The sequence below is a fragment of the Somniosus microcephalus genome, chromosome 1 (assembly GCF_052327205.1).
Source record: "Somniosus microcephalus isolate GS21.2 chromosome 1, FLI_Smic_1.0, whole genome shotgun sequence".
NCBI classification, from domain to species: Eukaryota; Metazoa; Chordata; class Chondrichthyes; order Squaliformes; family Somniosidae; genus Somniosus; species Somniosus microcephalus.
In genome coordinates this window covers 431463175-431490280 of record NC_140987.1, presented here as the reverse complement: position 1 = coordinate 431490280, position 27106 = coordinate 431463175, and the positions used below count along the sequence as shown (strand labels likewise).

General features: G+C 48.8%; 1 protein-coding gene across 1 annotated transcript in view; it reads left to right on the top strand.

Annotated features, from left to right (window-relative positions):
- col4a5 (collagen, type IV, alpha 5 (Alport syndrome)) overlaps positions 1-27106 on the top strand; it is a 306253-nt gene that overhangs the window by 122504 nt on the left and 156643 nt on the right. The window contains exons 3-4 of the mRNA XM_086000713.1: positions 18850-18909; positions 22569-22658. Of these exons, the coding sequence (XP_085856839.1) occupies positions 18850-18909; positions 22569-22658 (150 nt within the window). The remainder of the gene's footprint in view (positions 1-18849; positions 18910-22568; positions 22659-27106) is intronic.

Genomic DNA, 27106 nt, shown 5'->3' with positions numbered 1-27106 from the left:
CTCCTATTCATTGTTACGGCCACAGACTGGTCTGACGCGTATGTGCTTTATTCTGACGTGATGATAGCAATCGCTTGGCACGTCGCACTGCATCGGGATTTGCTGTCTTTTAAAAGGGCCTACAAGCTGGTAATCGGAGCTGTCCTGTGTCTGCGGGCCTGGTGCCAGGTACTGCCGGTAGATGCCAGGTTCTGCCGGTAGATGCCAGGTTCTGCCGGTGGGCATCTGGTGGTTGGCCAAGGAAGTTGGCTTTGGTGCACATGACGTTTAGGTTTATTTGTACTCTAATGCTCCTCAATTTTTTTAATCAATGCTCCTTGATTTAAGAAAAAAAAATCCTTTGGGTGGGGGTGGGAAGGTTTAAGCAGCAGTAGAGGAAATGCCTTCTTTTTTGTCAGTGACAGACACAAGGCAAACCCAGGGGCTCCATTTTAACTCGCTGAGCGGGAATGGGGCAGAGCGAGTGGTGGGGCAGAGCGTGCGGTGGGGCAGAGCGTGCGGTGGGGCAGAACGAGCGGTGTGCCCCTCCCGGGAGTGGCAGCAGGCAGGCTGGCCGCTTGCCAGGTTCCTGATCAAGTCGGTGGGAAGTGGCTGCCCAGGTGGTAGGAGGCCCTCGCCACAGACCCCGGCATAAGGTAGGTGCTCCGGGAGGAGGGGGAGAGGGAAGGAAAACCAGGGCAGGGAGGCCCATGGGTTGCATACGAGGCGCGGCACCTCTTGGCCTGCAAGAAAACTTCTTTTTAAAAAAAATCTCCTTTTTATTAAGCACCATTTTCCACAAAGTATTTTTTTTTTTACCCCGTACAGTTTGGAAAGTTCCAGGCTTGATCCCCTGTCTATGCTAAGCAGGTTAAATGTATCTCAGGGGATCAATCTGGTTGCTACAATTGGGCTCAGCATCCATCCGATCTTGAGAGATGATCAATGCACTGGATTTACTCTCCAGCACTCCTTGCTGGAAATTCCTTGCGCATGGAAACAACCGGGCCTGGCTCTGATACTTCTGTGCTCCAGTAAACTACTGACACTCACTGTCAAATGAACAGTCACTTCAGTGAGGTACTGGAGGGTCTCCGGCCGCTGTGGAACCATGTGAATCAGCAGCTTCCGGCGAGGTGGGCAGACTTATGGTGTGTGCACATGAACCTGGGAACCGAGGCAGGGCCCAGTGCGGCTACAGTTCAGATGGGGCAGAGAGGGGCATTCGCAGGGAACGCAGGTCTGGAAAACACCGGATCCAATATTCCGGCCATTTAAATGAATTGATAAAGAACCTGGGGCTGCTCGCTGTTCATTGATTGCTGATGGGAAGTGCTGGTGTTTGGATGTCCACTCGGGACAAGGGCTGGGCTTGATGACAGTGCCCTGCGTAATGGAATAGCCTCCCCACACTCGCTGTCTAGGCGCCCACATTGAGGAATGGCCCCGTGAGAGAGGCAAAGGCTGCCACCCGTGGAACTGTAAGTCAGCGAGAATCGGTTGTCTCCACGAGAGAAGGGGAGAGAATTAGGATAATTTTTTTTTTTAATTGGCAATTCAGCAAGATCTCCAATGATGCACAAGTTTGGCAAAACCAAAGTGCTTAGCATCCTTTTATTTTGCCTTTACTGCATACTTCTAAAAATCTGTGGCATTGTTTTTGCGCAAACACAACTGGCAAGTAGTGACTAAAAAATAATGTGTAGAAATGTACAGTGCTCTGGTTGTGGCCAGAAGAGTCTGGTGTGCTTCAACATGCCTGAGGGCAGTTCCCTGGTAGTCGGGACACACCTTGTGCACAGGAGGTGGATTCGGGAAGAGGATCACAGCGGCCTCTAGTAGACTGGTGATATTTTACAAGTTAAGATCATTGTTCAGGGGTCTCAAGTTTCACCCTTCCTCCTCTGAACGTGCTGACTTTTGCTGGGGTAGAGTTTCACAAGTAAATATAGGAACTGCTAGGCAAAAAAAGACCACGGCCCATCTAGTTTGCCTTCTACCGTCCTGGTAGTCGCACGATACAGCGATAATGGAGTTGTTGATTAATCACGGCAACCGATCCTTACCAATTAGTCTACAACAAACCCAGACAGAAAGAAAGACTTGCATTTATATAGCGCCTTTCACGACCACTGGACGTCTCAAAGTGCTTCACACAGTCATTGAAGTTCTTTTTTGAAGTGGAGTCACTGTTGTAATGTGGGAAACGCAGCAGCCAATTTGCACGCAGCAGCCAATTTGCACTCAGCAAGCTCCCACAAACAGCAATGTGATAATGACCAGATAATCTGTTTTTGTTATGCTGGCTGAGGGATAAATATTGGCCAGGGCACCAGGGATAACTCCCCTACTCTTTTTGAAATAGTGCCATGGGATCTTTTACATCCACCTGAGAGAGCAGGCGGGGCCTCGGTTTAATGTCTCATCCGAAAGACGGCTCCTCCGACAGTGCAGTACACCCTCAGCACTGCACTGGAGTGTCAGCCTAGATTTTTGTGCTGGAGTCTCTGAAGTGGGACTTGAACCCACAACCTTCTAGACTCGGAGGTGAGTGTGCTGCCCACTGAGCCTCGGCTGACACTCTAAAGTGCTTACACCATGAGGCGAGGAAAACCCCAGTGGTGGGAGAGCTTTGGGAACCATGGGTCCAAAGTCACCTGTTTCTCTCGAGCATCTCCTGTCTCAAATTACTCGTATACTCGATCACAAGATGTTATTTTCTGAAAGAAATCTATCCAATTTGCACCCTCCGACATCTTGCCCAGGTGGCCGTCCTTTATTTTTTGACCTGGACATTGTGTGTGGGCCGGCTGTTTCATCAACGGGGACATCGCAGCTGAGACACACTTGATACGACATGCACTTTCCAGCTGACTTTACTGGATAGCCAGCGAGAGCGGGAACCAACGTTCCCGCTAAGCTGCAGGACCGCGCAGCTGTTTGTCCCGGGGCCGGCTTTTCCAATGTTAAATTTCGCGCTCGTGCGAAACTGTGAATGCGCCGCCCAGTCCCTTAAAGGGGCCACGCACACCCCCAAAAAATTAGGGGGAACATTGGTGGGAACACCGTCTGATCTTTCCCTTCTGGAGACTTGTCGCGCTCCCATTGCTGGCCCTGACCATGATCAGTTAAGTGAGCACAGTCTGGGATCAATCCTGGGACCTTCTTGGGAGTATATGGATCAGTAGCACCCCAGGCAGGGTACTTAACAAGCTGAACTATAAAGTGAGCCAGTTCGTGGGATTTCAACTGAAATTTGAATTTAAAAAGAAAAATTAAATCGGCAAATGTGAAATAAAAACAGGAAATTCTTCAAAGAAACAACAGGCCCATCAGCATCTGAAAAAATCGTGCTTGACTAATCTACTGGAATTTTTTGAGGATGTAACTGGTAAAATAGATAAGGGAGAACCAGTGGATGTGGTGTATTTGGACTTTCAGAAGGCTTTCGATAAGGTCCCGCATAAGAGATTAGCGTGTAAAGTTAAGGCACATGGGATTGGGGGCAAGGTATTGACTTGGATAGAGAACTGGTTGGCAAACAGAAAGCAAAGAGTTGGAATAAACTGGTCTTTTTCCAAGTGGCAAGCAGTGACTAGTGGGGTACCGCAGGGATCGGTCCTTGGGCCCCAGCTATACACAATATATATTAATGATCTAGACAAGGGAACTAGATGTAATATCCCCAAATTTGCAGACGACACAAAGCTGGGTGGGCGTGTGCTGTGAGGAGGATGCCGAGAAACTCCAGGATGATTTGGACAGGTTGGGTGATTGGGCAAAAGCATGGCAGATGCAATATAACGTGGATAAATGCGAGGTTATCCACTTTGGTGGCAAAAACAGGAAGGCAGATTATTATCTGAATTGGGAGAAGGGGAAGTGCAACGAGACCTGGGTGTCCTTGTGCACCAGTCGCTGAAGGTAAGCATGCAGGTGCAGCAGGCAGTTAAGAAGGCAAATGGCATGTTGGCCTTCGTAGCGAGAGGGTTTGAGTACAGGAACAAGGATGTCTTGCTGCAGTTGTACAGGACCTTTGTGAGACCACATCTTGAGTATTGTGTGCAGTTTTGGTCGCCTTATCTGAGGAAGGATGTTCTTGCCATGGAAGGAGTTCAGCGAAGAGTCACCAGGCTGATACCTGGGATGGCAGGAATGACGTATGAGGAGAGATTGGGTCGATTGGGCTTGTACTCGCTGGAGTTTAGAAGAATGAGAGGGGATCTCATTGAAACTTATAAAATTCTGACAGGACCGGACAGACTAGATGCAGGAAGGATGTTCCCGATGGTTGGGGAGTCCAGAACCAGGGGTCACAGTCGAAGGATAAGGGGTAGGCCATTTAGGACAGAAATGAGGAGGAATTTCTTCACCCAGACAGTGGTGAATCTGTGGAATTCTCTACCACAGAAGGCAGTAGAGGCCAATACATTAAATATATTCAAGAAGGAGTTGGATGTATTTCTTAAGGCTAAAGGGATCAAGGGGTATGTGGAGAAAGCAGGGACAGGGTACTGAATTTGGATGATCAGCCATGATCGCATTGAATGACGGAGCAGGCTCGAGGGGCTGAATGGCCTACTCCTGCTCCTATCTTCTATGTTTCTATGTTAAAAGTAAAGTTAGAATAACATAAAAAGCCGTCGTCAGCACTGTAAAAGTGAACCCCATTAGATAACTGGCCTAAAACAGATGGAAGGGGGAACAGGTAAAGATTTCCGTTATTCAGTGTGTCATCACTGTTTGTGTGTCCGCTCCCCACGCCCAGCAGCTTCCGCAGCAGCAAGTCTGTAAAGCTTCACTGATGGGGGCAGGGGGCAAGTGGTCCAAATGTGCTCAGTGCTGGGAGGATATGTGTTCACAGGAAGAGAGGAAAATGCTAACAGTGCTGCACGTATAGAAATCCCAGCGTCTTACGCGATAGCAATATTTGCCAAGGAACAGGTCGTCTACATATCCTGCTATCGTCTGCATATCCTGTTTGGAGAGACTGTATGTAACGAAGAAAGGAGAGAGGATGGAAGAAAGAAGGTTCTATAGATTCTGGAACCGTTCCCATGGATTGGAGGGTAGCTAATGTAACCCCACTATTCAAAAAGTGTGGTAGAGAGAAAACAGGGAATTATAGACTGGTAAGCCTGACATCGGTAGTGGGGAAAATGCTAGAATCTATTATTAAGGATGTGATAACAGGGCACTTCGAAAATAATAATAGGATTGGGCAGAGTCAACACGGATTTATGAAAGGGAAATCGTGTTTGACAAATCAGTTAGAGTTTTTTGAGGTTGTAACAAGCAGAATAGATAAGTGGATGTGGTGTATTTGGACTTTCAGAAGGCTTTCGATAAAGTCCCACATAAGAGATTAGCTTGTAAAGTTAAAGCACATGGGATTGGGGGTAAGGTACTGATTTGGATAGAGAACTGGTTGGCAGACTGGAAGCAAAGAGTTGGAATAAACGGGTCTTTTTCTGAGTGGCAGGCAGCGACTAGTGGGGTACCGCAGGGATCGGTGCTAGGACCCCAGCTATTCACAATATATATTAATGACCTAGACGAGGGAACTAGATGTAATATCTCCAAGTTTGCAGACGATACAAAGCTGGGTGGGTGTGTGTGCTGTGAGGAGGATGCAGAGAAACTCCAGTATGATTTGGACAGGTTGGGTGATTGGGCAGATGCATGGCAAATGCACTATAATGTGGATAAATGCGAGGTTACCCACTTTGGTGGCAAAAACAGGAAGGCAGATTATTATCTGAATGGCAATAGATTGGGAAAAGGGGAAGTGGAAGTGCAACGAGACCTGGGGGTCTTTGTGCACCAGTCACTGAAGGTAAGCATGCAGGTGCAGCAGGCGGTTAAGAAGGCAAATGGTATGTTGGCCTTCATAGCGAGAGGATTCGAGTACAGGAGCAAGGATGTCTTGCTGCAGTTGTACAGGGCCTTGGTGAGACCACACCTCGAGTATTGTGTGCAGTTTTGGTTGCCTTATCTGAGGAAGGATGTTCTTGCCATGGAGGGAGTGCAGCGAAGATTCACCAGGCTGATACCTGGGATGGCAGGAATGACATATGAGGAGAGATTGGGTCGATTAGGCTTATATTCGCTAGAGTTTAGAAAAGTGAGAGGGGATCTCATTGAAACTTACAAAATTCTAACAGGACTAGACAGACTAGATGCAGGAAGGATGTTCCCGATGGCGGGGGAGTCCAGAACCAGGGGTCATAGTCTAAGGATAAGGGGTAAGCCATTTAGGACAGAGATGAGGAGGAATTTCTTCACCCAGAGAGTGGTGAACCTGTGGAATTCTCTGCCACACAGGGCAGTTGAGGCCAATTCATTAAATATATTCAAGAAGGAGTTGGATATATTTCTTGAGGCTAAAGGGATCAAGGGATATGGGGAGAAAGCAGGGACAGGGTAATGAATTTGGATGATCAGCCATGATCGCATTGAATGACGGAGCAGGCTCGAGGGGCCGAATGGCCTACTCCTGCTCCTATCTTCTATCTTCTGTGTACTCTCTGATCTGCAAAGGTCCCTTTCAGTTTGCCGCAGAACTGTTATTGTAAAATAGTTTATTGTATTAGTTCTAACATCTCTTCAAATTAAACTGAGCAGAAATCTTTCTTACTCTTCCTTTCTCTCTTTCTTTCATTCTCTCTCATTCTTTCCCTTCTTTCATTGTCTCTCCCTCACTTTCTCTTTAATTCTTATTCTTTCTCTTTCTCTTTCATTCTGTCTTTGTTTCTGCCTCTCTTTCTTTCAAAGACCATTGAAGCTACATGACGCAACAAATGGTGTTACGGGATATCGAATTCAATGGAAGAGGTATTAATAGCTGTAGTTAACTACTTCTTTCAGTACGTTGTACTTAATTATAGCTCTCGCTTCTGTTAGTCCAGGTGAACAATTAATGGCTTCCTGAGTGAAATGGTAGATTGTTGTGGGCAGGGGAGGAAGATTTATCCCAGGATCTGCTGAAGCGAATCGTGTGCAGAAAGGTTTTTTGCTTGTGGGTTTTCATTCTGCAATGTTCATGTGTTTGCGCGTGATTGTACACCAGGAAATTCAGATTCCACAGACTGTGTGAAGTCGAGAGTGGTCATTCTAGTGGAACTGCAGACTGCCCAAAAAAGGGAAGATAACCAGTTGTTGTGACTAGGGGCTAATGTTCCTGGGAACTGAACTGTCAGTAAGATGAGAAAGTAGCTCAGATTAAAACCCTGCCGCTGCCTATTTCAAACCTCAGAAAAGTTAGAGAAATATCCCCTTCACTGTGGAGAGGAAACTAAGAAATGTTCAATTTAGTTTAATTCTAAAGTTCTCTCTTCCCCCCTGACCCCCCACCCGCCCTTCCCAATTTTTATTTTGTCGTCCTCTCTTCTGGGTCCTCCATGTTCCCTCAATCAAGAGGGAAGGTTTGTAACTCAAACGCCTTTCTATAACTGTCGAGCAGGAGAGGAGAACCTCCCACTGACTTGATTGAGGAATCCAGGCACTGCACGGCGCTGCACCACTCTCACCACTTGTTGGAATGGAAGTGAGGGGCAGAAAGGTGATGGTGTGGCAGGTTAGAAAATGTTCGCTTTGCCTAAAATGACTGTAAATAACAGTTCGATAGCAAAACACTGCAGATGCTGGAAATCCAAAATAACAGGAGAAAATGCTGGAAAAACTCAGCAGGCCAGGCAACATCCGTGGAGAGAAAATAGAGTCAACGGGGTCGATTTTGTCGAACCTGCCGGGAAGAAGGCGGGACTTCCCCTTTCGGGTTTTAGACCCGCCTACTTCGACGTCCGGCCAATCCGCTCGATTTTCCCTTGATTGACCTTGTTGAGCCCGCCCAGCGGGCTCAGCAGGCCAATTAAGGGCCACCCGGCAACAGGTGACGTCATAGACTGAAATTTCATCTGTCAAGATTTCTTGACAGATGAAATATCAGTGTTTCACAGCTGTTTGAAGCTGCCAAACACTAATAGTCTGATTTCTAAGATGAGTCCTTCTGCGCAGACTCATTTAGAAATCTCAGCAGCACTCAAAGCTGAAGACTGTCACTTTTGACAGATCGCAGCCATTCAGCTTTCAGTGCCGGCTGAGTGCTGCGCTCCCGACGGCTACAGGAAGAAAGGCTGTGAAGGTAAGTACAGGTAAGTAAAAGTTCTTTACACACTTTAGACACACCAAACACACTTACCTTTGCACTCATGCACCCATCACTCACCTGAGCGCCAACATCTCGACCCCTCCAACTCCTTCAACCCGACAGCCCGCCTGCTCTAACCTGGCGTGGTTTGGAGCTGTCGGGAATCCCACACGACATCCCTCAAAATAGGGATTAGGCTAAAAATTGCCTGTTAACAGGCAGTTAATTGGCACTAATCCCTTCCCGCCTGGTTTCGGCGTGTCCCAGTGCGGGGCGGGTACCTGCTGCCCCTGAAACTTACGTGGAGCGGGGTTTTGGGTGGGATGGTGTCGGGACCCCCAAAGTCGGGATTTCCCCCCCCCCCCCCCCCACATGCCTGAAACCCCGCCTGACGGCTCCCCGAAAATCTAGCCCAACGTTTTGGGTCAAACCCTTTGTCAAGACTGAAAAAGCACAGGAAATGAAATAGATTAAAAGGCCAGGCTGGGAGAGAACAAAAGAGAAGTGAAGAGACATTAAGAGGTATTCAAAACAAGACGGGATGGTGATAGGACTAGTGGAGACAAAAGACGGCTCTAGATTAGGTGTGGAATGTGCTGGCAGAATGGGAGACAGCTGCCATGTGGGAGAGAAAAAAAGCGGGGCGGGGGGGAGGGCCAAAACAAAGGTAAATCACAGTTCTATGGCAGGCCACACGACACACTCTGAAGCCAGGGTTGTTGGTGATTCCATGGGTTTGCCGGTTCTGATGTTCTATCCTATCACTGACCTTCCCTTTTTGTTCTTTCATCCCCTCCCCCCTTTCCCAGCCCCTACACTTGCTTAAAAACCTGTTCCATTTCCTGCTTTTTTCCAGTTCTGACGAAAGGTCATCAACCTGAAATATTAACTCTGTTTCTCTCTTCACAGATGCTGCCTGACCGGCTGAGCATCTCCAGCATTTTCTGTTTTTATTTCAGATTTCCAGCATCTGCAGTATTTTCGTTTTGTTTCAGTGTTGTAATGTTGTACTTCCAACATGCAGCCCCTAGGTGGTGCAAATGCCGCAGATAAGCTCGTGTCAAAACTGCACTGTATGGGTTTGTGAGGCATTACACAAAATAACAAACTTGTTTTTTATCAAGTTGATTAAATGTTGATTAAGTTTGAACAGAACCAATGTTTCAGAGCGCTGGGTGGTGTGTTGCCCTTTCACCTCTGGACCTGTTTGAATCCAGCCCGAACTGCTAAGATGAACGTCACCTCTCTCTCTCTCTCTCTGCCAGCTGTAGGCATCCTCAATGAGTCTTTGCTGCGCCAACCCAGCTGTTGTAGATGCACAGCACTGAGTTATCCATAGGCTGGCACACTTTCTCGCCAACTCAGCGGCTGTACGGAAGGCTAGGGTGAGAATAGAGGTGTCATACAGGTACAGTGTGGTGTGCTGATCTGAGATTGGGGATGGGGCACAATGTTGGGGAGGGATGGGGGAGAGTGGAGGAAGCTTTTATCTGTATTAACTGGTGGTATATCTGATTACATCGGATATACGGCACAGAAACAGGCCATTCGGCCCAACCAGTCCATGCTGGTGTTTATGCTCCACTCGAGCCTCCTCCCGCCTTTCCTCATCTAACTATCAGCATAACCCTCTATTCCCTTCTCCCTCATAACCTCAGGAAGCCATTAATTGTTCACCTGGACTAACAGAAGTGAGAGCTATAATTAAGTACAATGCACTGAAAGAAGTAGTTAATTACAGCTGTTAATACTTCTTCCATTCAATTCTGTATCCCGTAACACCATTTTTGTAATGTATGTAATGTATATATACCTTAAGGGAGAGAACTACTTTTTACAGCTCCTGTATACTGTAGTACCGGCAGTGACCACACCTGTATATAAACCCTGAATAGTGATCTGCAGAGTTAGTTCTAGAGTAACCCTCATTCAGTAAACACCTGTTGAATCGTTCCCTGCAGTCTGTTGTCTGATTATTGAAGGACACAACATTAAGATACATGGATATAACATTGGCGACGACGCAGATTCGAACCTACCTGCAACTCTGCATCACCTCCCAGGGATTCGCTCCTGGAGAACAGTGGAAGGAGGTCGAGTCCAGAAGCACGGGCGTCGACCACAGGCAACCGCCCAGTCATCCAGCGGAGATTTGAGCATCGCAGGGGAGGCTGTCGAGAGCCAGGCTTGGCTTTCCAGTCACGGTGGTCCAGCGAAACGGGCTGGCAACAGGTACTGCGCAGACCCTTCCCGGACAGCGGTGGCTGGAGCCCGACCGAGCGGCACAGAAAAAGGCCAAGCAGCGTCGACGGGGGAGAGAGAGAGGGCAGAGCGCACAGGGCGCAGCCGGTGTTCAGGACCGAGCGGCGTCAACGGGGAGAGAGACGAGAGAGAGCAGAGCGCAGCCGGTGGTCAAGGGCCGAGCAGCGTCAACGGGGGAGAGAGGTGCGCAGGAAAACGCGAAGCGCTGCCATTGCCACGAGGACCGCAGAGAGCGGCGTTGGCAGCAGCGCAGGAGCAGCGCGTGAAACCCACAGGGCGTCGCCATTTGCCACGAGGACCGCCGAGAGCGGCGTTGGCAGCAGCGCGGGAGACGCCATTTTAAGCCGCAGCGGGGAAGAAAGGAAAGCGAGGGAGATGCCATTTTAAGCCGCAGCGGGGAAGAAAGGAAAGCGCAGGAGACGCCATTTTAAGCCAGTCTAACCACACCCAAAAATGCCGAAGAGTGGCAGTACCACAGCGTTCGACAATGAAGTCGAAGATTGGACGACATATGTCGAGCGCATAGAAGTATACTGCAAGGCGAATGAAGTGCCAGATGACAAGAAAGCGCTGGTATTGTTGAATTCAATGGGTGCAAAAACGTATGGCTTACTACGAAACCTAGTAACCCCAGAGAAACCAGTAGAAAAGGATTTTGAAAACATAGTGTCAATCCTACAGGACCACTTAAACCCCACACCGCTGCTGATAGCAGAAAGATTTAAGTTTCAGAAAAGGAACCAGCATAAAGATGAAAGTAATGCTGAGTATTTAACGGAACTGCGCAAGCTATCAAAACACTGCCAGTTTGGAACGGGACTAGCAGATACTTTAAGGGACAAGTTTGTATGTGGGCTTCAAAGTGAAGGAACCCAGAAACGGCTTCTATCAGAAAAGGATCTTACGCTAGACAAGGCTTTCAGCATTGCAGTATCACATGAAGCAGCAGCATGGGGCACTGCAGAGATACAACGGAGACCGCAAGAATATGGCACAAATGAAATGTCATACGGAACAGTGAAGTGCTATCGCTGCGGCAGAACAACACACGACCATAATGATTGCTGGTTCAAGGACAAAGTGTGCAGACAGTGTGGAAAAGTAGGACAAATAGCAAGAGTCTGCAGGTCGGGAAAGAAAACCAGCAGCAAGAAATCTCCACAGGAGAAGTACAAGAAGGTACATAAGGTGACGGAGAGTAGTTCAGACGAACAGAAAAGTGATACAGACTCCGGAAGCAAAGAGCTGGGTTGTCTGAAACTACATGATGTGATCAAAACGGAGGATCACCAAACTATCTGGGTCACGCTCAAGATAGCAGGAGTCCAAGTGAAAATGGAATTGGACACAGGATCAGCCCTAACAGTCATAAACCGAAGGGACTACAAGCGGCCATTCTCACATATACCCTTGAGAGATACAAAGATTGTCTTGAAGACGTACACGGGGCAAAAAGTCTACCCCAAAGGAAAAATAAGGGTGAACGTTATATATAACGGCAAGGAAACACCAAAAATGGACCTATATGTATTGCCAGATGGAGGACCACCACTACTAGGACGTGAATGGATCCGGAAGATACAGCTAGATTGGCATTCCATACAAGCACTGACTGTAGATGCCAAAAAGGATGACGACGTCACACCTGGACGACTGTCAAAAATGCTAACTGACGCACAAGAAGTGTTCCAGCAGGGACTCGGAACACTAAAAGGCATAACAGCGACGATCAAAATAGAGGAAAATGCAAGCCCAAAGTTTTTTAAGGCCAGACCGGTACCTTATGCGATCCGCCCAGCCGTCGAAGCAGAGCTGGAAGGCTTGGAACGTTCAGGAGTACTGTCCAAAGTGGACTGGAGCGAGTGGGCTACACCCATCGTTCCTGTAATGAAGAGGTCATTGAGTAATACGCCTGGGGAACCAAAGAAGGTTCGCATCTGTGGGGACTTTAAGGTGACAGTGAACCCAGTCCTTCACACTGTACAATATCCGCTTCCGCGGATTGAAGATATTTTCGCCTCGCTATCTGGAGGGAAACGCTCCACTAAGATTGATCTGGCCCAGGCGTACCTGCAAATGGAGGTAGAAGAAGCCTCGAAACAGTACCTCATGATCAATACTCATAAATGTCTCTACCAATACAACTGGCTGGTGTTCGGGGTAGCATCAGCTCCGGCTATTTGGCAAAGGGCAATGGAACAAGTCCTGCAAGGGATTCCAGGGACCCAGTGTTATTTGGACGACATCCTGGCCACGGGCGAAAATGACAGTGATCACCTCGCCAACCTGGAGCAGGTGCTCACTAGATTGAAGGAATATGGGCTCCGAGCTAATCGCCACAAATGCGAGTTTTTCCAGAAGCAGATCTCGTATTGTGGCCACGTTATTGGTGAAGAGGGGTTCCATAAGTCCCCTGAAAAGATTGAGGCAGTGGTCAAGGCTCCAGCACTGGAAAATGTGTCACAACTGAGGTCGTTCCTCGGGCTGGTGAACTACTACCATAAGTTCTTGCCGAATTTGTCTACCGTACTACACCCTCTGAACACCTTACTGCAAACGGGGGTACCATGAAAGTGGAGTGACGAATGTAAACAAGCTTTCCAGAAGAGCAAAGCATTGATCACATCAAAAGAGGTGTTGGCTCATTTCAACCCAGCACTACCAATTCAGTTGGCGTGTGATGCATCACCCTATGGCATTGGAGCGGTGCTGTCACACAAATTCCCGGACGGCTCGGAGAGGCCAGTAGCCTTTGCGTCTCGGTCACTAACCTCAGCCGAGCGTAACTACGCCCAGATTGACAGGGAGGCCCTCAGCCTAGTGTGGGGAGTGAAAAAGTTCAATCACTATCAGCACGGGCAGAAGTTCACCTTGCTGACTGACCACCAACCACTTGTCTCCATCTTTAATCCAAAGAAGGGCGTTCCGGTGATGACTGCGCAACGGCTACAAAGATGGTCCCTTTTTCTAGGGGCGCACCAATATGAAATCGAGTATAAGGGCACGAAACAGCATGAAAATGCTGATGGGCTATCACGCCTGCCACTGCCTACTGCGGAGGAAGCACCAGCAGTGGATCCTGTCGAAATATTTTATTCGACTATAAGTGAATGCTTGCCAGTAACTAACGCTGGTATAGAGAAGGAGACCCGAAATGACCCAACACTGTCTCGGGTATATGATTTGACGGTGAAGGGATGGCCAGCACATGGCGACTCACTGTTGCCAGCATTCTCATCCAGAAGAGAACAGCTGTCAGTATGCCAGGGGACCTTGATGTGTGGATCCCGAGTGGTAATTCCACCCAAGTTAAGGGAGAGAGTGCTCAATGAACTTCACGAAGGTCATCTGGGAGGGGTGAAAATGAAAAGCCTTGCTAGGGCTTATGTGTGGTGGCCGGGGATCGATCAACAAATGGAGGACCTGACAAAGAGCTGCTCAGGATGCCAGAAGGTCCAAAATGCACCACCACATGCCCCTCTACACCCACGGGAGTGGCCCTCATCTCCATGGCAACGGGTGCATATTGATTTTGCTGGTCCATTCATGGACTCAATGTTTTTAATAGCCGTGGATGCGCACTCGAAATGGCCTGAGGTGATCAAAATGTCCTCCAACACCACGGAGAAAACTATTGCAGTCCTACGGACCATTTTTGCCAGGAACGGCTTACCAGAGCAGATTTGCTCTGATAACGGACCACAGTTTGTGTCCGAAGAGTTTCGAAGATTTATGAAAAGGAATGGGGTAAGGCATTACACATCCGCCCCGTATCATCCAGCCACAAATGGATTGGCTGAGAGGTTCGTACAAACCTTTAAAAAAGCAGTAAAGGCCATGTGCGATGACGACATTCCACTGCAGCATAAGGTGGACAATTTCCTGTTAGCCTACAGAAATGCGACACATGCAGTCACCAACCAGGCCCCGGCCATGATGTTCTTTAACCGAAGGTTGAGATCTCGTCTGGATTTGCTCAGACCAAATGTACGAAGAGATGTTGAGAGTAAGCAATTCCAGCACATCAATGAGAAGCTGACAAGGAGCTTCAATGTAGGGCAACCAGTCTTGGCCCGCGACTACCGAACAGAGAAATGGCAACCAGGAACGATATGCACACGGCAGGGGCCACTAATGTACACAGTGGATGTTGGGGAGAACATTGTGAGACGCCATGCTGACCAGATCCTAGAGTCACAGGAACGAGTCAACCCCATGTCTCGGCCATACGTACCTGGTGAGGAACCCGACGTACAGGTCGCATCTACCTCAGAAACAATAGCATTGGAAGCTGATGAATCAACTGACGACAGGGTGCTAGAATCACCTCCGCACCAAGAGCGAGACACTTGGGAAAGGCGTTATCCAGAATGAATCAGGAAGCCTCCCCAGAGACTGAGGCCTAGAAATTGAGTGGGCTTAGCGCCCATTTTGCGGCGCTAGAGGGCATTGCGCTGGACTTACAGCCGGTTTTGAAATTGACTAGGGCCCAACATCGGCGTTACACCGGTAGCGCTGCGCCGGCACCGATGACGTCATCGGTGTGCGCAGCGTCCCGGTTGCCGTGGTGACGGGCCCCAGCGCCGAAATTCAGTTGCGGCCGCCTCGCCCGTGGCAGCCGCAACTAAGACTCTGGCAACAGAGTCTTACACGACTTTGCGCCGGCGCATAAAGGTGGAGCGGCGGCCGGCCGCTTTCCCGCCGGCCGCCTGCCCACACCTCCCTCCCCAGACTCCCCCACCCCCCCACCCCCGCGGAACAGATGCTTCTCGGCTGCGAGCCCGGCACTTCCCCGAGGTGCCGGGCTCATTTTTGTGGCAATTTAACCGGCCAGCGGGCGGGTGCAGGCAGCTCCTCCTTAACTGAAGGAGGAGGCCTGCACTTCCCGAGCCTGCCGCACCGCATCGGGCGCCGCAGCGCCGGAATAGCGCCGCAATGCGGCGCGTAGCGCCAGTTTTCAGGCGCAAACAGCCTTCAGTAGCGCCGGCAGCCGTTTGGGTGCGGCGCTACTGAATTTTTGGCGCGCACAGCGCGACTTAGCACCGGCGCTAAATTTCCGGCGTTAAGCCCCGGCGCAGCGCAAACTCAATTTCTAGGCCTGAATATATGAATGGACTATTTTCATATAACATTGTATATTAAAAATGTTAATTGTTAAATGAGTATTATGGTACTGTTAATCTAAAAGGGGAGGAATTGTAATGTATGTAATACCTTAAGGGAGAGAACTACTTTTTACAGCTCCTGTATACTGTAGTACCGGCAGTGACCACACCTGTATATAAACCCTGAGTAGTGATCTGCAGAGTTAGTTCTAGAGTAACCCTCATTCAGTAAACACCTGTTGAATCGTTCCCTGCAGTCTGTTGTCTGATTATTGAAGGACACAACATTAAGATACACGGATATAACAATTTTTCCTCATGATGTGGGAGCACCTAATGTGAAAAGGCTTGTCAATGCTCCCTCTGCCCACAAGATGGTGCACTTCATGCTCCATCCTCTCCAATCACTAGCAGTGCTAGCTCCCGAGAGAAGTAAAAACTAGACTCCATAAGGCAATCGGTCAAGGTCCAGGAGCTTGATCCCGATTCTAGCTACCAAATAAGTAAAAATATTCCCTTTCCCAGCCATGACATCCTCACTGTAAGACAAAAAAATCATTGCCCGGACAGTGTAGTGAGTAAATTCACTGCTGGTGTGGTACTGACCTCAGCTCATCTGCTGCTGAAACCCTCATCCATGCCTTTGTTACCTCTAGACTCGACTATTCCAACGCTCTCCGGGCTGGCCTCCCATCTTCCACCCTCCGTAAACTTAGGGTCATCCAAAACTCGGCTGCCCCTGTCCTAACTCGCACCAAGTCCCGTTCACCCATCACCCCTGTTCTCGCTGACCTACATTGGCTCCCGGTTAAGCAATGCCTCGATTTGAAAATTCTCATCCTTGTTTTCAAATTGCTCCATGGCCTCACCTCTCCCTATCTCTGAAATCTCCCCCAGCCGCCCCCCACCACCCGAGATCTCTGTGCTCCTCTAATTCTGCCCTATTGAGCATCCCCGATTTTAATCGCTCCACCATTGGTGGCCGTGCCTTCAGCTGCCTAGGCTCTAAGCTCTGGAATTCCCTCCCTAAGCCTCTCTGCCTCTCTATCTTACTTTCCTCTTTAAGATGTTCCTTAAATCCTACCTCTCTGACCAAGCTTTTTGTTCATCTGCCCTAATTTCTCCTTATGTGGTTTGGTGTCAAATTTTGTTTGTTAACGCTCCTGTGCAGCGCCTTGGGACGTTTTACTACATTAAAGGCGCTATATAAATACAAGGACCTAAAAATTCGGTTGCTTTGTGCCTCCCGTTAGTACCCTAAGAGGGCGCTAACGGGGCGCAAAGCAACTAGCGCCTGGGCGCAGCGCCGCCAACGCCTCTTGCGAAATTCAGCGGGAGGTTACCGGTGGCGGTAACCGTTAGCGCCCCGCGGCACTGCGCCGCTGGCAATGATGTCATCGCCGTGCGCAGCGCCCCGGCCGCGATCTTCGGGAGCGCCCCCTGACTTACCGCTGAACACTCTGTCCGACGGAGTCAGGGGGGCCTATCGGCGGCCGGGGCGACGCAAATTAAAATGGAGGTGCTGGGTGGCCATTTTTTTTGCTGGCCGCCTGCCAGCACCCGCCCCCCTCTGCCGGCCTCCTGACCAGCCCCCCTCCCCGCCCCCCCCACGGGGTGCCGGCTGCGCTCCGAGAGCCCGGCACTTCTCTTTTACCAGCACTCCGATCCCTGGTGGCCCAGCTGGGCCCCGGGTCGCGCTGCACAAAGCCCCTCCCCTTTAAGGGAAGGAAGGCCTGCAATACAGCGGCACGTAGCGCCGCAATATTCACTCGCAGCGCCCCAAGAGTGAGGGGGAGCGCTTCAAGTAGCACCCCGCTTCCCTCTTGGGGCACTACTGGTGAATTTTGGCCCTGGGAATGCTAATTTATTCGGGGAGCTAAAAGTGCCCCGGCGAAGTTAGCGCCCTAAAAGGGGCGCGACCCAATTTTTCCCCCCCAAGGTGGTGTTTTTGGCCAATCCAGAGCAGGATGGTCCCAGGCTCACCCGCAGCCCATGCTGATCTAACTAATCTCACCCGATGTCCTTCCTTAAATGTTGCTGAGCCAGGGAAGGGAATAAGTATTGTGTGAGCCGTGGCTCAGGGATAGCATTCTCACCTCTGAGTCAGAAGGTTGTGGGTTCAAGTCCTCAGCAAATAATCGAGGTTGGCACTCCAGTCCAGTACTGAGTGAGTGCTGCACTGTTGGAGATGCCCTCTCGGGTTGATGTAAAAAAAAATCCCATGGTACTATTGTCCTGGCCAATATTTATCCCTCAACCAACACCTAAAAACAGATTATCTGGTCATTATCACATTGCTGTTTTGTGGGAGCTTGCTGTGTGCAAATTGGCTGCCGCGTTTCCTACATTACAAGAGTGACTCCACTTCTAAAGTACTTCATTGGCTGTAAAGTGCTTTGGGATGTCCTGAGGGCGTGAAAGGTGCTGTAGAAAAACAAGTCTTTCTGCTGGGCTGCCACTCCCAGTCGCTGTCCAGTGAGCTCAGCCAGTGATGGTGCGTATCAATTGAGATGGAGCAAAGACCAAATCGGGCTCGGCTGTGTTTTTCTTGTCGAGTAGTCGAGGTGGCTGTGATTTTTGTCGAGGCCCTAACTACAGAGAATGTCAGTGTTTGACAGCTTCACAGAGCTGTCAGACGATGACAATTCATGTGTCAATTTGACAGATGAAACGCCATACGCTGACGTTCTCTGTAACTGGCGTCCCCTTAATTGGCCCGCTAAGTCCGCTGGGCAGGGCTTATCAAGGTCAATCAAGGGAAAATAGCGTGGGTTGGCCTCAAATTGATGGAGGCGGGACTAAAACCCGACAAGCAGCAGTCCCGCCTCCAATGCGCCCCCCATTGGCAAAAGCGCCCCCTAACTGTCCAGGCTCATCATTGACGAGCAGCCACTTGGGCACCAGTGGGATCTCGGCACATGCGGAACTGTGACTTGCAAAGAGCCACCACCTTTGTGGGAGAAGAAGAACGAACTCGAGGCAGGGTACAAAGCAATATCCAGGGGTGTTTAAGGCACTCTGTTATTCTCTCGAGCTACTTTTGCATCCAAATATTTGTTGCCTGAACGCCTACCTGTAACGGAATTCCTGACCGTTAGTGTGCGAACAAAGTCGGAAACTCCCAACAAAAAAGAAACTATGAGCTTTTGCCCACCATAAACTGACCGATATCTGCAAATATCGAACTGGCAAATGGGTGAAGGCTTTTGATTTGTTTAACGGGAGTGAGTTAACAGGAGTGAGTTATATGATGATGATCATTCCACAGGTTAACAGGGTTGACGGAAGTGAGAAGCCAGCCCTTTGGATACATTAAGTAAAGGCCATTAAATGCCCTGTTTTTATTTTTTGCAGGCTTGTCATGGGTGTTCGACGGGATCTGATTGCGACTGTAGTGGAGCGAAAGGTGAAAAGGTACGTTTTCCAGATCCCCCCCCCTCCCCTTTTTCCCCCGGCAGTTTCGCAGAGATCAAGGAAAGGATTTCGGAGGCAATTCCTCACCGGGAAAACCCTGCATCTCTTTTAACAATCTGACCTTGAAATTACACTTCTTCAGAAATTCCTCTCCCCGCAGGCTTAACAGCTCCATCAAAATAGCAGCCAGAGAAATTTCAGATGGACACATTAGTATCCCATGGTGTGATTTCTTCCAGTTTGAGTTTGACTTTCTCGGGGTGGGGGGGATGGGGGTGGGTGTTCAGCTTGTTAAGGGTCACAGCAGCCTTCCTCTTGTTCCTGCTGTCCAAGGTTCTTGTGTTATCCAGATGTGTCTCTGATTGATGGAGAACTTTCTAAAGTCACTTTCGGCCTGAACTTGTAGACACGGGTTGTGTCCACGAGGTGGAGCAGTTCCACAGGCAGTGCTGCCAGAAATGGTACAGGACCTGGGGGAAAGTTACCCCTCCTGCCCCCGAGTGTGAATCGGTACGGCTCGGCACAATTCAGATCTTTTAATAGTTTTCAGTTGCAAACTACAGGATGATTAATTTTTCTTTTTTGTCATTCCACACAGTGGAACGCCAACTGGACCCTTGCGATCCCACTCCCTCACTAAATAGTTCTTATTCAGAATGATTTCCAGCCCCTGAAAGTCGACACTGACAGCTCACCAGTACTTCACAAGGTGACCATTGCTTCACGCGTGAGTCAAAACAACATGTGGCAGCAGGCTGTTCAACCATGATGGCTTCATGGCTGATCCCGAACCTGACTTTACCTGATGTCCAGCACGGATTACCAGAGAGTTACTCGGAGCAGGAATCCTGATAAGTTTACTTTTATCTCCTACCCTCTCCAAGGACACTAGACCAAAGCCCCCCCACCCCTGCCTTGTCTGAGATCAGCTACTTTAGCAAAGATCAGGCCCGGCCTGGTTGTGTGACGCCATACGACACAAGGTCTCCTGTATGCTTGCGAAGGTGCCCATCACTTCCTTGTTCAGATTCCCGGTTGCCACTGCTTTTAAATTCTTAAACCCTAATTTATTTTTAAAGCTTGTTGTCATAATGTGTGCATCAGAAGGTGAATCACAATAGCAGAAACACGACAGCAGAAACACAGCAGCATAGTCAACTTGTAGCCTTACTGACTCATCACTGTGCTTAGTCCAGTCACCAGCCATTTTCTGAATATAATTTTCTCCTTTGTACATTCTTAGATTTAAAAAATATATATATATAATAATTTCTCTCAACTCTACGCTGGCCTGAGCTTTGTGTTTTTACCAACATCTTCCTATTCCTCAGGCACCAAGTTAGTGCAGTGCTTACACATCCCACTAGGTGGCACTCGTACAGTAGTAATCTACCTTTAAACCACTTTGTTGTATGTGTGTTGTCCTTACTGAAGTCTCCCCACCTGGCTATACTTTCCACAACCTGCCCCGTCCAAATCGGCCATGTGGTCCTGATTGGCCAAATCACACCTTGGTCTCTTTCCCCCCCCCCCCTCTGGTACCTTCTCCCCCTTCGAGCACCTCACCTTCTTCCATCCCCTCACCTCTCCTTTTAAAATCCTCCCAACCTCCACCTTGAGTTTCCCCCCTCCCCTCCTTTCTCAGCCTCTGTACTGAGCGACTTCTCATGCTTGGTGATTTCAATCTCGATCTCAACTCGCCTTGCGATCTGCCCTCTCTAAATCTCTCCCTCCGTATCAACTCTCCTACCCATATTCACGGCCATCCTCTCGACCTTGCCATCTCGCGTGGCCTGTCTACTACGCCCATGGTTTCGTTCGCAGACATCTCCGGCCACTTCCTGGTGTAACCTCACCACCCCCTACTTCCCCCGCCCCCCCCCCCCCCGCCCTTGCGACCCCATTTCTTGCGTCCACTGCTGAAAAGAACTTTTCCCCCCAAGTCACACACAGCGGCACTTTAGAACTTCCAACGACCGAACGGTTCGCCCTCCAATCGGCATAATGCTTCTGCTCAACCACTCCTCCTCCTCCACCACCATTGATGCCCTTGCCTCCAGTAGAACCTTTACTCTCCCCCCATCCTGGCTGTGCCTCCTGGTATGACGCCCATCTTCGCTCCCCCAAGTGCGGAGAATGCAGACTTGAGAGCGTATTTGACACAAACCCGGTTTAGCCATCCATCACCAGATTTGGCTGGGCCACACCAAGTGCTCTCCTCCGCTCAAACTGCTCACTGCTCCAGGATCATCCCGAGAGCAAACATTACCCTGGCTTCTGTTCTCCACTGTCAACTGTCTCCTTCAACCCTTCTCCTCCACCCTCGCCTCTAATAATGAGTTTGAGAAGCTCATGGACTTCTTTATCACTATATATGTTCGGCCAAATTGCCCACCAAGTTGAACCTAAGCCCAGGCTCCCCTCCACACCACACCAGCCCCAGCCCTGAACCCATGCCTTTTTTCTAGTTTCTCTCCTATCTCCCCTCATGCCCTCTCCGAGCTCATCTCGTCAGTGAGAGCCGCCTCTTCTTCCCTTGATCCTATTCCCACTAAACTGCTGACCACCCAGCTTCCCTTACTGGCCCTCATGCTAGCTGACATTGTAAAAGCAGATTCAAGCGAGGGCAGTCCCACTGACCTGGACAACGGAGGAAAGGTGTTGGAGAGGCCTTTTGAAGTCAATGGAAAAGCAAAGCAGGCTGACATGAATCAGTCATTCATGAAAGAAAGACTTATGAAATAATAATGGTGCTGTCCAGGGAGAGCATAAATACTCGGGCACGAGCCCAACTTGCGCAGGACATTCTTAACAGGAACTAGTGAAGGACACAACTAGACCTCCATGTTGTAAAACAGTTGATTAAAGCTTTGTTTAACGCTTAGACCAAGTGCCTAGTAGTTTTCTTACGTCACAGGCTGCCGATTCGCTACCGCCCAAGACAAATTTATACCCCACTGTTCCTCGAAAACCAATTAGTAGAGCGATGTTGGAAATATTTGTACCTATGTATATATTCACCGGATCAATTTGCATTCTCTTCCCCTCCCTAGCTAAGTTATCAATCTCCGTCGCAACCTTGGAGAGAGAGGGGTCAACAGGCTGGTGTCGTAGGTCTCTGCTGTCTCCTAGCAGCCAGGTGAAGAGCGGCATTAAAGAAGGCCTAGAGTAGGCCGTCCGCCCGCTGGACTGCAGGAGAGCTCTGGACCTATGTAAAGGGAGGGGCAGTTTCATATCCCAAATATAAGGTCACGTGTACAGTGAGAATTCCCTGATTCCTCCTCTTCCGCACGACTCCCTCCCGTAAAGGGCACAACGCACGGACTTACAACTAGGCCACACCAGTACTGCGGCGCTATCCTGCTTTGCTACAACTGGTGGTAACATTCACTCCTTCAAACGTGTTGCTGCAGTCAGCCTCCAAGTACAAGTCTCGCCTGAATTACCTCAACTCCGCAGCCTTGTTGGAACACAACCACCAAGTGGGACTGTAATTGGGATTAGGTTCCAAATACTTGAAGGAAGTCTGAATAAAATAATAATTAGTATTTGTTTGTTGTGTAATTGGCCGTTTGTGTTTCAGATACCACGATGAAACTGGTAGCCGTGTCTGTATTTTATGTTTAAGGTGTGTGTTTTTTTTTTAATGCCCCTGACAGGGTATGAGAGGCCTGCCTGGGCTGGAAGGCCACACCGGTTTACCTGGCTTCCCAGGACCAGAGGGGCCACCTGGATCGAGGGGTATAAAGGTAGGAGGAACGAATACACTGTCGCTCTCTCATTTCAATAAACAGTCCGGAAGGAATTGGTGGGGCCAATTTCAAACCCAGTCTTTTTAAAACTAAGCTCAAATTTCCAATTGGGGCGAGTTTTAAAAACACGGTTTGATCAGCTTCCCCTCCTGTGTGTATTTTACGCAGCGAATTGTTGTGATCCGGAATGCGCTACCTGAAAGGGCGGTGGAAACAGTTTCGGTAGTAACTTTCAAAAGGGAATTGGATAAATACTTGAAGGGGATGTCACTGAACGGCTGCAGGGCATTCTGAAGGGGGAGGGTGAACAGTCAGAGGTCGTGGTTCACATTGGGACCAATGACATGGGTAGGAAGAGGGATGAGGTCCTGCAGCAAGAATTTAGGGAGGTAGGTAGCAGATTAAAAAGCAGGACCTCAAAGGTTGTAATCTCTGGATTACTCCCGGTGCCACGTGCTAGTGAGTATAGGGATAGGAGGATAGAGCAGATGAATGCGTGGCTAAAGAGTTGGTGCAGGAGGGAGGCCTTTAGTTTCCTGGATCACTGGGCCTGCTTCTGGGGAAGGTGGGACTTGTACAAGTCGAACAGGTTGCACCTGAACCAAAGCGGGACAAATATCCTTGCCGGGAGGTTTGCTAGCACTGTTCGGGGGGGTTTAAACTAAAATGGCAGGGGGTTGGGAACCTGAGCAGGGAGACAGAGGAAAGGGAAACAGGGATAAAAGCAAAAGATAGGAAGGAGAAAAACAAAAGTGGCAGTCAGAGAAATCAACGGTTAAATCAAACGTGGCCACAGTAAATAATAATTCTAATAGGTCTAAGAGCGTTAAAAAAACAAGCCTGAAGGCTTTGTGTCTTAATGCGAGGAGCATTTGTAATAAGGTGGACGAATTGGCTGCGCAAATAGAGGTAAACGAATATGATTTGGTTGGGATTACGGAAACGTGGCTCAAGGATGGCCAAGACTGGGAACTCAACATCCAGGGGTATTCGATATTCAGGAAAGATAGGCAAAAAGGAAAGGGAGGTGGGGTAGCATTACTGGTTAAAGAAGGGATTAATACAATTGTAATGAAGGATATTAGCTCTGATGATGTGGAATCTGTATGGGTAGAATTGAGAAATACTAAGGGGAAAAAAACATTAATGGGAGTGGTATATAGACCTCCCAACAGTAAGGCAGAGGTTGGGGATGGCATGAAAGGGGAAATTAAAGAAGCGTGCAATAAGGGCACAGCAGTCATCATGGGTGACTTTAATCTACATATAGATTGGGCCAACCAAATTAGTAACAATACTGTGGAGGAGGAATTCCTGGAGTGTTTACGGGATGGTTTCCTGGACCAATATGTCGAGGAACCAACCAGAGATCAGGCCATCTTAGACTGGGTATTATGTAACGAGAAAGGATTAATTAGCAATCTTGTTGTACGAGGCCCCTTGGGTCGGAGCGATCATAATATAATCGAATTCTTCATTAAGATGGAGAAAGAAGTAGTTGACTCAGAGACTAGGTGTTAAGTCCGTCAATAATTGAGACACGGACCAGCAGGAGTGAAAACAAACAAGTCTTTACTGGTGGAAGTCAATAGTGAAACTAACAAACAGAGGCTCTCTAGCGCCTTTTATACAGGGGTGGTCACTGCCGGTACTGCAGTCTGAGACCAGTTATTCTCTTAAAGGTACATACACAACAATTCCTCCCCTTTTAGATAAACAACATAACATTCATTTAACAACTAAATGATAACTAATTACAATCACAATTACTGTTGCTAGAGACATTGGTTAAGTTTAAGCAATTATAAGTTCAGTCTTTGCGGAGGCTTCCTGATTCTGTCTGGATAACGCCTCTTTGGGGTATCAAGTTCTTCTGGCAATGTTGAGTCGGGATCAATGTCGTTGTTTGGTTCATCTGCTTCCAATATTACCGGTTCTGCGGTAGCTGCAATTGGAACGTCAATTTCATTACCAGGTATATCAGATCGAGGTGTGGAGTTGACGTTTTCCAGTGACTCTAGAATCTGGTCAGCATGGCGTCTTACAATGCTCTCCCCAACGTCCACGGTATACATGAGAGGTCCTTGTCGTGTACAAATCGTTCCTGGCTGCCATTTCTCAGTGCGGTAGTCCCGGGCCAAAACTGGTTGACCTATCTAAAAACTCCTGGTCGGCCTTTCATTCATATTCTGAAACTGCCTGTTCTCCACATCTCTTCGGACATTTCGCTTAACCAAATCCAAGCGGCATCGTAGTCTTCGATTGAAGAACATCATGGCTGGAGTTTGGTTGGTAACCGCATGTGTCGCATTCCGGTAGGCAAACAAGAAGTTGTCCACCTTGTGTTGTAGGGGTATATCTTCATTACACATTGCCTTGATAGCCTTCTTGAATGTTTGGACAAACCTCTCGGCCAATCCATTAGTGGCTGGATGATATGGGGCAGATGTGTAATGCTTAACACCATTGTTCTTTAAGAACCTCCGGAACTCTTCAGACACAAACTGTGGTCCATTGTCAGAGCAAATCTGTTCAGGCACCCATTCCTGGCGAATATGGTTCGTAAAACTGTGATAGTTTTTTCCGTGGTGGTTGAGGACATTTTTATTACCTCTGGCCACTTTGAATGTGCATCCACCGCAATTAACAACATCGAGTCCATGAAGGGACCAGCAAAATCAATGTGCACCCTTTGCCATGGAGATGAGGGCCACTCCCATGGATGCAGAGGAGCTTGTGGTGGGGCGTTTTGGACCTTCTGGCATCCTGCACAGCTCCTGGTCATCTCTTCGATTTCTCTATCGATTCCCGGCCACCACACAAACGCTCTGGCTAAGTTCTTCATTTTTACCCCACCCAGATGACCCTCATGAAGCTCATTGAGCACTCTATCCGTCAACTTAGGTGGAATTACTACTCTGGATCCACACATCAAGGTTCCTCTGCACACTAACAGCTGTTCTCTTGGCGAGAATGCTGGCAGCAGTGGTTCGCCATGTGCTGGCCATCCCTTCACCGTTAAATCATAGACCCATGATAGTGTCGGGTCATTCCGTGTTTCCTTTTCTATGTTTGCATTCGTCACAGGGAGACATTCGACTATGGTCGAGTGGAATAACTCCATTGGATCCACTGCAAGGTCTTCTTCTTCCACCATCGGCAACGGTAGACGTGACAATCCATCAGCATTTCCATGCTGTTTAGTTCCTTTGTACTCGATGTCATATTGGTGTGCCCCTAGGAAAAGGGACCATCTCTGCAGCCGTTGTGCTGTCATTATCGGTACGCCCTTCTGAGGGTTGAAAATGGAGACAAGAGGTTGATGATCGGTTAGTAGAGTAAATTTTTGACCGTGCAGGTAGTGATTGAACTTCTTCACCCCCCACACTAGGCTGAGGGCCTCTCTGTCAATCTGGGCGTAGTTACGCTCGGCAGAAGTTAACAAGCATGACGCAAAAGCTATCGGCCTCTCTAAACCATCAAGGAATTTATGTGACAGTACCGCCCCAATGCCGTAGGGAGACGCATCACACGCCAGCCTGATTGGCAGTGCTGTGTTGTAGTGAGCCAAAACTTCCCTTGAAGTGATTAAGTCCTTCCTCTTCTGAAAAGCACGCTTACAATCATCGTTCCATTTCCATGCTACCCCCATTCGTAGCAGGGTGTTCAGTGGGTGCAGAATTGTCGACAAATTCGGCAAAAACTTATGATAGTAATTCACCAATCCGAGGAATGACCTCAGTTGCGACACATTTTCAGGCGCTGGGGCCTTAACAACCGCTTCAATTTTGTCAGGGGACTTATGTAACCCCTCTTCATCAATCACGTGGCCACAATACGATATCTGTTTCTTAAAAAATTCGCACTTGGGGCGGTTGGCTCGCAGCCCATGTTCCCGTAGTCTAGTGAGCACCTGTTCTAGGTTGTTAAGGTGTTCACTGTCATCTTCACCTGTTACAAGGATGTCGTCCAAGTAACACTGAGTCCCCGGAATCCCTTGCAGGACTTGTTCCATCGCTCTTTGCCATATCGCCGGAGCCGATGCTACTCCGAATACCAATCGATGATACTGGTAAAGACCTTTGTGAGTGTTTATCGTGAGGTACTTCCTAGAGGACTCTTCAACCTCCATCTGCAAATATGCTTGTGCTAGGTCAATTTTTGTAAAACGCTTCCCTCCAGACAGTGAGGCGAAGATGTCTTCTATCCTTGGAAGAGGATATTGTACTGTGTGAAGGACTGGGTTCACCGTCACCTTGAAATCCCCACAGATGCGAATCTTCCTTGGCTCTCCGGACTTATTGCTTAACATTTTCTTCATGACAGGAACGATGGGTGTCGCCCACTCGCTCCAGTCGACCTTAGACAACACGCCCGCCTTCTCCAGATTCTCCAGCTCTGCCTCGACGGCTGGGCGAATTGCATATGGTACCGGTCTTGCTTTG